This window comes from Oncorhynchus mykiss, chromosome 24, assembly GCF_013265735.2.
Source record: "Oncorhynchus mykiss isolate Arlee chromosome 24, USDA_OmykA_1.1, whole genome shotgun sequence".
NCBI classification, from domain to species: domain Eukaryota; kingdom Metazoa; phylum Chordata; class Actinopteri; order Salmoniformes; family Salmonidae; genus Oncorhynchus; species Oncorhynchus mykiss.
Window position 1 is genome coordinate 21768259 of NC_048588.1, and position 12080 is coordinate 21780338.

The window sequence follows — 12080 nt, forward strand, 5'->3', positions numbered from 1 at the left end:
TCAGGTTGTATGGAAGGAACTACATGTGTAATGGCAATATTAGACCTTAATACAAACACTGTGATAAAAATCCATACCGGTATGTGGATCCGTACCAGTAATCATGATATATCACCCAACCCTAAGTGTTAGTGTTTAGGGTGCATCTCAGTCTAATGTGGCATGGTATCCTCTCTTCCATCTTCCTAATTGAAAGCTTTTTCCACATTGCACTCAGCCTGTGCTTTCAGATCAAGGACAGGAAACCAGTTATGACAAGAGAAATGCACTCTAGGTCTATATCAGTCCAGCAGGTGGCACCAGCCTGGTGATTCAATACAGGCCATGGTGCTCTGGGTTTGAGTGACTCAGTTTGAATGTGCTGATGCATCATTTCTCTATTTGTTTTAAAACCCCTGAATTCCACAGAGCGGAGGAGCGAGCGAGCACCTAAACTCCCCGCGCCAAAAGAGTCAGGAAGAGATAGAAGCAGAAGCAGACACAGAGGGAGGGGACAGATATACTCAGAGAGAGGGGGAAGGCTTCCTTAATTGTCACAGGAAATGGTTGAGCTGGCCAAATACCTCTCAGGAAACATAATCCACTTTAAGATACGTCTATGGGAAACACTTAGGCGACTGGATGTTTAAAGAAAGAATTGTACGGAGAAAGAGCAGGAGAGGCGGAAGAGAGAGGGGGATGGGATGGTCAGATACTATATCTATACTGAACAAAAATATAAATGCAGCATGCAACAATTTCAACTATTTTACTGAGTTACAGTTCATAAGGAAATCAGTCAATTTAAATAAATTCATTAGACCCTGATCTATGCATTTCACATGACAGGGCAGGGGTGCAGTCATGGTTGGGCTTTGGAGGGCATGCTGCCAATAGGAATTTGTTTTTTTCCCACAAAAGGGCTTTATTACAGACAGAAATACTCAGTTTCATCAGCTGTCCAGGTGACTGGTCTCAGATGATCCCACAAGTGAAGAAGCAGGACGTGGAGGTCATAGGCTGTTGTGGTTACACGTGGTCTGTGGTTATGAGGCTGGTTGGATGTACTGCCAATTTCTCTAAAACAACGGGGCGGCTTATGGTAGAGAAATTAACACAATTATCTTGCAACAGCTCTGATGGACATTCCTGCAGTCAGCATACCAATTGCACACTCCCTCAAAACTTGAGACAACTGTGGCATTGTGTTGCGTGACAAAACTGCACATTTTAGAATGGCCTTTTATTGTCCCGAGCACAAGGTGCACCTGTGTAATGATCATACTGTTTAATCAGCTTCTTGATTTACCACTCCACAGGTGGATGGATTATCTTGGCAAAGGAGACATGCTCACTAGCAGGGATGTAAAAATATTTGTGCACAGAATTGGAGAGAAAAAAGCTTTTTTGTGAATGTGGAAAATGTCTGGGATCTTTTATTTCAGCTCATGAAACATGGGACCAAGACTTTATATGTTGTGTTCATACATTTGTTCAGTATATATAGTGCTGTTTGTCTTGTTCCATTGTTAAAGCTGTGACAGTACAGGAGATGTAAGTATTGATAGGTCTCACCCAGGACTGTACTAGCCTGTTGGCCCTGATGGGGGAACTACAGGAGACAGAACACAGCTCTTTGAACCACCACATAGAACCTGGGGTAGGGTGTTTGTGCTTGCGTCACAGAGGTGGTTAGTGGGCGTTAGCCTGCCTGCGCATGGCCATAGGTGGATAAAGGGCTGATTCACAGTTCTCCAGCTGGCCGGGCTTGTTGGTACTAGAGGTTTGAAGCTGTTGATGATGTACAACATCACACAAGACCAAACACACACACAATCAGTGAAACAAGCATGCACACAGACTAAAACCCATTGTCATAGATACTGTACATATAGACACACACGCACTCTACCTGTTGATCTGTCTGCATCTTGCGTCCCACCACTCTGAAGGCGTTAGTGGAGGGGTTGTGGTAGATCTGGACCCTGCTGAAGGTCTGAGGCCCTGTTCCTGCCGGGAGCCACATCTTATTTCCATCATCATAGATCATCACCGTGGCCCGAGCCTGACAGATACTGGACTCACTAAAGGAGAGACAGTGGAATAATTTATTATGCAAAAAAAGCTTAAGAGTTTAATAGATAGAGAGCTAGAGAGAGAAAGGGGGGCCAGGAGTAAGGGATGGTGTTGGGAGAGGGGCTAATAATGGAGAAGGAGGGAACCAGGGGAAAGTATAGTGGAGGACAGCAGGGTAGGAAGAGAGGGGGCGGAGAAGAGAGGGAGAAAGAATCATAAAAATGAGCTAGGTCACATGCTGCCATAAACAAGACATGCTTGAGAGTTGAGCCAGTCCATACAGGCAATCGTCCAGTTAATCTGTTCAAACTCACCCAGCCACTGTCACACTATGGCTGTCAATGGACCCCCGAGCACTGATGCAAGCCAACTCAATACACTCTTAATGAAGGGAGGGAGCAACAGGTAATACAACATAATGAATGGTGTCTCTTCAGCACAATCAACATGCCATTTATACACCTGTGAGTGTATAGTCTAAGTTTAGGTCCTCCCTTGACATGTATATTGTGAGAATATGCAGATGCATTTACCAGATGTTAGTGCATGTATGAAAGAGAGAGACATTGTGAGGGAAGCGATGGAGGAAGAGTAGGAGAGACAGACGAGAGAGACACGGGGCAGCAGGTAGCCTAGTGGTTAGAGTGTTAGACTAGTAGCCGAAAGGTCGCAAGATCGAATCCCCGAGCTGAAAAGGTAAAACAAAAAAATCTGCCCCTGAACAAGGCAGTTAACCCTAGGCTGTCATTGAAAATAAGAATTTGTTCTTAACTGACTTGCCTAGTTAAATAAATATAAAAAGAGAGAGCAGGAATGCAGTAGGATCATTCCACCAAGTCAGCGCCTTTTGAGAAGTGTAACTTGGTCAAAAAATTTTTACTTTAGATTTCAACATGATACAAAGGTAGTAAGTGCCAAATAAAGTAACAGGGTTGACAATTTCATCTTAAATCATCTTAAATGACGGGGGAATGGAAACTTGTGTGCAACAGGGAGTGGCAATCGAATGCAAGCTTCACAAAAATTTATAAATTGCTAAAATATTTTTAGCCCGTCTATCTATGGGTAATAGGGTTGACATGTTACACGCGACCCACCTATTTTCCCACCACAAAACACCAGAAAAATGGCCAAAAAGAGTCGAACCAGCTGAAGTAAATAATAATCTTCGTCAAAACAACAAAATAACTAGGGCTTTACAATGCTGAAAATGTTGGGGTTAAGTGGGTTAAAATCTTCACAGATGTCAAAGACGGACATGTCAAAATGAAGAATTTTGGCACTTACTCATATCTATTGAATTCACCATGTGGTCTTTAATAAAATGCACTTTAAAAAAATATATATAACAGGCTTTTAAAATTCAATATTGGTTCCCAATTTCTACTTAAAATATCAGCAGTGGGGCCTCCTGGGTGGCGCAGTGGTCTAGCTGTGCCACCAGAGATTCTGGGTTTGCGCCCAGGCTCCTTCACAGCCGGCCGCGTCCGGGAGGTCCGTGGGGCGAGGCACATTTGGCCTAGCGTCGTCCGGTTTGGCCGGTAGGGATATCCTTGGCTCATCGCGCACTAGCGACTCCTGTGTCGTGCCGGGTGCAGTACACGCTAACCAGGTCGCCAGGTGCACGGTGTTTCCTCCGTCACATTGTTGCGGCTGGCTTTCGGGTTGAATGCGCGCTGTGTTAAGAAGCAGTGCGGCTTGGTTGGGTTGTGTTTCGGAGGACGCATGGCTTTCGACCTTCGTCTCTCCCGAGCCCGTACGGGAGTTGTAGCGATGAGACAAGATAGTAACTACTAACAATTGGGGAGAAAAGGGGGTAAAATTAGAAATTTTAAAAAATCAACAGGGTGCAAAACGCACTCTTTTTGCGTAACAAAAAAATTAAATGGCTAATTTAAGGAGTCGAACCAGCTTAGACCACTACCACAACTTAGAAATGTCCTTGTTTTTGAAAGAGAAACACATTTTGTTTATATTAAAATAACCTCAAATTGATCAGAAATACAGTGTAGACATTGTTAATGTTGTAAATTACTATTGTAGCTGGAAACGGCAGATTTTTTATGGAATATCTATATAGGAGTAGAGGCCCATTATCAGCCACCATCACTCCTGTGTTCCAATGACACGTTGCTTTAGCTAATCCAAGTTTATCATTTTAAAAGGCTAATTGATCATTAGAAAACCCTTTTGCAATCATGTTAGCACAGCTGAAAACTGTTGTACTGATTAAAGAAGCAATACAACTGGCCAACCTGTTCTTAGGAAAATGTACCAGCTAATAGAAACCTTGGCATTTCGCAGCCCCTGATCTTTAAGAGAAAGTAAACACATTTTTAGAGACTACTGAAAATTCAAACCAATCTATAGGAGAGGACTGCAGTGTTATGCAAGTAGGCTTATGTGCAGTGGCACTGACAGACAAGTGTTACTGACTAGAGCCAGACATGGTGACAATGACAGACAAGTGTTACTGACTAGAGCCAGACATGGTGACAATGACAGACAGATAGTGAGGGCCACCCCGATACTCTGGCTCATATCAAGGTCCACACACTCCACTAGTCACACATAAAGGAAGTCCCTGACCTTCAGACAGGCTGAGTGAGTGAGTGACAGAGTCCCTATTCCAACTACGAGAGATGAGTCTGAGGAGCGGTGTGTGTGTGTGTGTTGGTCGTGGTGAGTAAGTGTGTAGAATGTGCATAGAGACAGTATAAAAATTAAATAGGAGGGTCAATGCAGATAGTCTATGTAGTCATTTTATTAGCTATATAGCAGTCTTATGGCTTGGGGATAGAAGCTGTTTAGGAGCCTGTTGGTGTCAGACTTGACGCTCCGGTACCGCTTGCCGTGCGGAAGCAGAGAGAACAGTCTAAAGCTAACAACATGCTTCGTGATCAAGTAATGTACATTACTGATATGCTAACGTTTACCTTTCCAAAACAAATATAAATGTACAGTAATGTTATTGAACAATGTCACTCATGTTATAATATAGGCTACACAGCTAGGAAACGTTAGCTAGAAAGCTAGCTAGCTAAATAAAATAGAGTGAATAAAAAGTGCCACAGATGTCTCAAGTTGAAGGAGCGTGCAATTGGCATGCTAACTTCAGGAAACGGCTGTGCAAAGTTGCTTGATATTGGCAATAACTGGAACACACTGTCGTACACGTTGATCCAGAGCATCCCAAACATGCTCAACGGGTGACATGTCTGGTGAGTATGGCCATGGAAAAACTGGGCAATTTTCAGCTTCCAGGAACTGTGTACAGATCCTTGAAACATGGAGCCTTGCATTATGCTGAAACATGTGTTTCAGGTGTTGGCAGCGGATGAATGGCACGACATTGGGCCCCAAAGAAGAGAAGTGGGACAACATTCCACAATCAAGTCTGATCAACTCTATGTGAAGAAGACATGTCGTGCTGCATGAGGCAAATGGTGGTCAGACCAGATACAGATTTTTTTTTAAATGTTAAGGTACCTGTGACCAACAGATTCCCGGTCATGTGAAAAAGAAATGTAATTGACTGATTTCCTTATATGAAGTGTAACTCAGTAAAATCTTTGAAATTGTTACATTTATATTTTTGTTCAGTATAATTTCTGAATACTTAAGTAAAACGTGCTGGCTGTAGCTGAATGCTGATGTTTAGCTGAACAATAACTATTTGGAGCTCTTAGGCTGACACTAGGTACCATATTAAAAGATACCTTAGAACAAACCAGGCTTCATTTGATCTATATCATGGAAGTCACTGAGGTAAAAGCAATTGAAACAATTTCAGATGAAACTGGCTGTTACTACAATATCAGGTAAAACCTAAAGAAAAATAAGTGAAACGTCTATAAGTTTCAAAAACATTGCTATGCTATAACAATTTGTCCGGTACGAGTTTTGTGTCAAGGAGATAGTTGTGTTTACAGTGCCCTGCACTACCTCCGGAGGTATCGGTCCAGACATGATACGTTCACATTGCAGTACGTGTAGCCAATGGTCTTTTTGCCAAAGTGGAGTCTAGTCGAGAGAGAACCAGGAAGAGCAGACTCATTTTCTTTATCAATCTCTTTTCCCCACTCCTCCTCTCCTCTCCTCTCCCTCCATCCATGCATCCATCCCATGATACAATCTCCCACTTCCTGTGACACATCTCTGTAGCCACAGCCCACCTCTTGCTCCCAGCAATGCCTAATAAGGGTTGACTCAGCCTGACTAGTGAACACACACACACAAACGCACACCCTTTCAAGTTTACACACTGATGTGCTCACTGTTGACCCAAATGCTTGTTAGGTAAGGTAGGTGAAGAAAGAAGTTAATAGATGGAAAAATAAAATAAAGATGTCCCTGGCTGGGGACATAATGGTGTGAGGAAAGAGAGACATGGATTGTGGTCAGTAAGCACAGAAACAGAGGTGCCAGCTGAACTTATCCAGCAAGTATGCCAATATTCTATTTCAAAAGGTTTTCTCACACTTGTTTTCAGTGAATGTGACCCACCCAGGTATAGAGTGGTGAGGGCTGCTGCTAACTGGGAAGGTACAGAGAAAAGGACTGGGAAACAAATGCATTTTTAATATGAGAGAAAGCATAGGCTCAGGAGGACAGAGTGAGGAGTGAATTATTGATACATCTACAGATATTGAGACTACATGTGTGTGCATACGTCGACAGAGTCCGAGAGGTTGGCAGGATGCTACATGGACACACGTTTTTCACACGTTAGCTTCTGAATGAACCATGAAAAATACATGCCATAAACAACCTGTTCCTGTGACAGTGTCCAAAAAAACACATATAATGCTGTCCGCGAAAGTTAGCTAAGAGTCTAGACTAGTAGTTTAGCTAAGTGTTAACTAGCTGACTAGTTCATTTAACCTGTAAGAGTGGACTGTGAGAGTCAATAGGTCACTGGCTGAACCTTAAAATAACTCAACCAGGCAATGGTCATTTTCAGTCTTAATCTGAGGAATTTTCACATACCCTTGAAACATTAGCTGTGGCTACTGCACATGTTAAAATCATAACCAAGTGCTCTTGCATGCAAAGGTTAGGAAAATATCCTGTCTGTCAAGATGACAAATTATAGGCTCCTAGCAACCTAACTGATAACATTATGATAATAACATTAAGATAAGTTTATGGCCTGAATACAGACAGACAACGCCTACAGGAGAACCAATAAACCAAACTCAAAGGCCAAGTTTAGCTGAGAATTAAAATAAAAAGACAGAAACTCCAAGTTAGCCAACACTGACATTTGGAGCCGGAATGGGAGCCTATAGTTTCTCAGTCAGTGAGGGGTTAACAGGAAACTGCAGCGCACGACTGGGGCACACGCTCTAAGAAATGTCTGTATAAGGCTTTGCTCAGAGCTTGTACTGACAAGTACAGTCAGGTCCAGTGGCTCTCTCCCTCTGTTTACCAGGCCATCCCACCATGCTTCTCCACACTCCTTATTTCTTCCTCCCCCTCTCTGTCTCCACATCTGGCCCCCATCGTCCCTCTTAATCCCTCAATCCTCTTCTTCATCACTGCGTTCATACTTAGGCTACCAGTTAAATCAGTCTACGTTTTTTTGGGCTCAAGCCCCCTCCACTAAACAATTTCCCTCCACTTGTTCCACTTTGGCCTTCTATCTCTCTGTTAATCTGGCAGAAGATGTTGGACACTTATAAACTACATGACCAAAAGTATGTGGACACTCGAACATCTCATTCTAAAATCATGGTCATTAATATGGAGTTGGTCCACCCTTTGCTGCTACAACAGCCTCCACTTGTCAAATGCGCCAAATAAAACAGGTGTAGACCTTGCCGTGAAATGCTTACTTACAAGCCCTTAACCAACAATGGAGTCAAGAAAATATTTACTAAATAAACAATAAGGAGGCTATATATTGCACATGGTGATCTTAGGCTTGTGTGAGGCTGCTCAGCCATGGAAACCCATTTTACGAAGCTCCCGAAGAAACAGTTATTGTGCTGACATTGCTTCCAGAGGCAGAACTCAGTACTGACTGTTGCAACTAGAGGTCGACCGATTATGATTTTTCAACGGCGATACCGATTATTGGAGGGCCAAAAAAAGCCGATACCGATTAAATCGGCCAATTTATTTATTTATAATAATGACAATTACAACAATACTGAATGAACACTTATTTTAACTTAATTTAATACATCAATAAAATAAATTTAGCCTCAAATAAATAATGAAACATGTTCAATTTGGTTTAAATAATGCAAAAACAAAGTGTTGGAGAAGAAAGTAAAAGTGCAATATGTGCCATGTTAAAAAGCTAACGTTTAAGTTTCTTGCTCAGAACATGAGAACCTATGAAAGCTGGTGGTTCCTTTTAACATGAGTCTTCAATATTCCCAGGTAAGACGTTTTAGGTTGTAGTTATTTTGGAATTATAGGACTATTTCTCTCTATACCATTTGTATTTCATATACCTTTGACTATTGGATGTTCTTATAGGCACTTTAGTATTGCCAGTGTAACAGTATAGCTTCTGTCCCTCTCCTCGCCTCGAACCAGGAACACATTGACAACAGCCACCCTCGAAGCATCGTTACCTATCGCTCCACAAAAGCCGCTACTTCAAGGTCTCAGAGCGAGTAACGTCACCGATTGAAACGCTATTAGTGCGCAACCCACTAACTAGCTAGCCATTTCACATCGGTTACACCAGCCTAATCGCGGGAGTTGATAGGCTTGAAGTCATAAACAGCCCAATGCTTGAAGCACGCGAAGAGCTGCTGGCAAACGCACAAAAGTGTGTTTAAATGAATGCTTATGAGCCTGCTGCTGCCTACCACTGCTCAGTCAGACTGCTCTATCAAATATCAAATCATTGACTTAATTATAACATAATAACACACAGAAATACAAGCCTTATGTCATTAATATGGTCAAATCCATAAACTATCATTCCGAAAACAAAACGTTTATTCTTTCAGTGAAATACGGAACCGTTACGTATTTTATCTAACGGGTGGCATCCATAAGTCTAAATATTGCTGTTACATTGAACAACCTTCAATGTTGTGTCATAATTATGTACAATTCTGGCAAATGAACTACGGTCTTTGTTTGGAAAAAATTGACTTCACACAGTTCGCAACGAGCCAGGTGGCCCAAACTGCTGCATATACCCTGACTGCTTGCACGGAACGCAAGAGAAGTGACACAATTTCCCTAGTTAAAATAAATTCCTGTTAGCAGGTAATATTAACTAAATATGCAGATGTAAAAATATATATTTGTGTATTGATTTTAAAGAAAGGCATTGATGTTTATGGTTAGGTACATTGGTGCAACGACAGTGCTTTTTTCGCGAATGTGCTTGTTAAATCATCACCCGTTTCTCGAAGTAGGCTGTGATTCAATGAGAAATTAACAGGCACCGCATCGATTAGATACAATGCAGGACAAGCTAGATAAACTAGTAATATCAACCACGTGTAGTTAATATTCATTGTTTTTTTACAAGATAAGTTTAATGCTAGCTGGCAATTTACCTTGGCTTCTTGCTGCACTCGCGTAACAGGTAGTCAGCCTGCCATGCAGGCTCCTCGTGGAGTGCAATGTAGTCGGCCACAATCGTGTCCAAAAATGCAGATTACCGGTTGTTATGAAAGCTTGAAATCGGCCCTAATTAAATCGGCCATTACGATTAATCGGTCGACCTCTAGTTGCAACCAAGGCCAGATGGTTTTTACACGCTACGCGTTTCAGCACTCTGCGGTCCCGTTTTGTGAGCTTGTGTGGACTACCACTTCTCGGCTGAGCCGTTGTTGCTCCTAGACGTTTCCATTTCACAATAACAGCACATACAGTAGACCGGGGCAGCTCTTGCAGGGCAAAAATTGACAAACTGACTTGTTGGAAAGGTGGCATTCTATGACAGTACCATGTTGAAAGTCACTGAGCTCTTCAGTAAGGCCATTCTACTGCCAATGTTTGTCTATGGAGATTGCATGGCTGTGTACCTGACTTTATACACCTGTTAGCAACGGATGTGGCTGAAATAGCTCTATCCACTAATTTGAAGGGGTGTCCACATACACTATCTATACAAAAGTATGTTATGTGCTTGCCATGTCCTGCCATTGTGCCTTGTGGTCATTCATGCCAGACAAACTGTCCAGTGTAGCACATCACATCAACAGATCAATACAAAAATCGGTATTGCGCTATACAAATCAATAACTGTGCTCTACTCCAAAAGCATTTTATGTTTCCAAAGATAAGAGTTTGAGTCGTAAATTATCAGTCATATTGAACATGACTAAAGGGAATGAATAAAAGGCATCACAGTTCAGTTTATTCAGATCTCAGGAGGACTTCGCCCCTATTGGAAATGTGAACAAATGTTATTTCACTCATAGGTCCTCTTCCCTCTCAGCCCACTTTAAAACATCTACTTTGAAGTGAGAGCTAAAACAATGAAAAGTAAAGCAACGCTAACTCCCCCTCTCAGCCTTGATAAAAATATAGACCACAGTTCCATGTTGTGGATGATGATGCAGATACCGATATCACACATTCTTAAAAGCAGAGTAGAAATAACCTGGTCCTGTCTCTCTAGGATACAGCGCACAACCTGGGACTCTCTCTACCACCACCAGGTGAGTACACACACACAAACGACAGGGGCATAGGTGACCAACCGTGTGACCTCTTATCCAGTTTATGTACAAAAACATAAAAACAATTGCATTAGTTTTGAGGCAAAAATTGAAGTTACCAGTGTCATCTGACAGTATTGTCCTCAATGAACTTTCCCTCCAGCCAAGTACAGGGCTGTCAGTGACATCACAGACTCAGTGATACCTCTGGCCCAAGTGACACTGACATACAGTGGGACACAGACAGTAACTTCACTGAATAACAAGTAGTGTTAATCTCTCACATACAAAAACACAGAGCATCCTCTTCAGCGTACAGTCAAAGTAATTTAATGCTGTCCAAATAAACAGTTGTAAAGATGGATCGCATACCTCAGCCCCTTGAAGTACAGGTATTTATAAGAGGCTAACCATATGGAGCGACTGGCTGACTACTGAAGCCCCAGACTAAAGATTGAGGAGGACCAGGGCCCCTGTGGTAATCCTTGGCCTACTGCTGATAACTTTCCTAACTCTATCCTTCTCTCCGTCTCCCTCCCTTCCGCGTGCCTGCTCCCTCACACAGGTCCTAGCATGCTGCGACACAGACTTTAGGATACTGCCTTTAGTCTCTCCCCCGTCAGCCACACACGCTGGTCATCTTTTTTTCCCTGTCTCTCTCTCAGAAGGTGTCGGACTCTCTTATGCACCAACTCTCTCACTTTCTCTTTCTCAGTCAAGTTCAAACCACTCAGCATTCTTTGCGTCAGCATTCTTTGTGTGCTGACTCATCGGTGCCTGAGTTTCTCTGGAATAGGTCTCTCCAACGTTGCGGAAACGTTCCCTGGCTGTCTGGGCCAGGCCTCTGACCACTTGAAAGAGGCCGAGGAGCAAAAGCAGCATTCCAGCTCCTGAAGCGCTGTGGGGGGGGGGGGGGGGGGGGGATTGTGACTGGCACTCACTATGCCCTTATTTGGACCATCGAATCATCGCTCTCCTCTCTGTGTTCGCTTAATTCCTTTTACATGTCGAAGCGTATCCGCCCTGACAAGCTAAGGAGGCAGAGGAGGAGGCAAACCCCCTCGGGGAAGATCCCCCTCATTAGGGGGTGAGAGATGAAGAGAAACTCCCCACCCTCTCCCTATCTGTTGTCCAGACATGTAACTATGTCCACATCTCCAGAGAATATGCTATGGGTATGAAACTGTGCCCACCGTGCACAAAAAAGAGGGAGCGAGGAAGGATAATCTATATTGAGTTGATAACTCACTGTTATGGAGGTCTGTGAGTGCTGCATGCCTCTGGCTTGACACTTAGCATTAGCTATACATTTCACTGAACAAAAATATAACATTTAAAGTGTTTCATGACCTGAAATAAAAGATCCCTGAAATGTTCCATACG

The 12080-nt window shown here is 42.8% G+C and overlaps 1 protein-coding gene across 3 annotated transcripts in view; it reads right to left on the minus strand.

Annotated features, from left to right (window-relative positions):
* The window catches only part of vaspb (vasodilator stimulated phosphoprotein b), a 32323-nt gene that overhangs the window by 10221 nt on the left and 10022 nt on the right, over nucleotides 1–12080 (minus strand). For 2 of the 3 annotated variants that reach the window (XM_021582798.2, XM_021582795.2), the window contains exon 2: nucleotides 1892–2063. In XM_021582798.2, coding sequence (XP_021438473.1) covers nucleotides 1892–2063 — 172 coding nt within the window. Of the gene's footprint in view, nucleotides 1–1891; nucleotides 2064–11069; nucleotides 11322–12080 lie in introns of those variants that run through there. The other variant, XM_021582797.2, reaches the window with a different exon arrangement.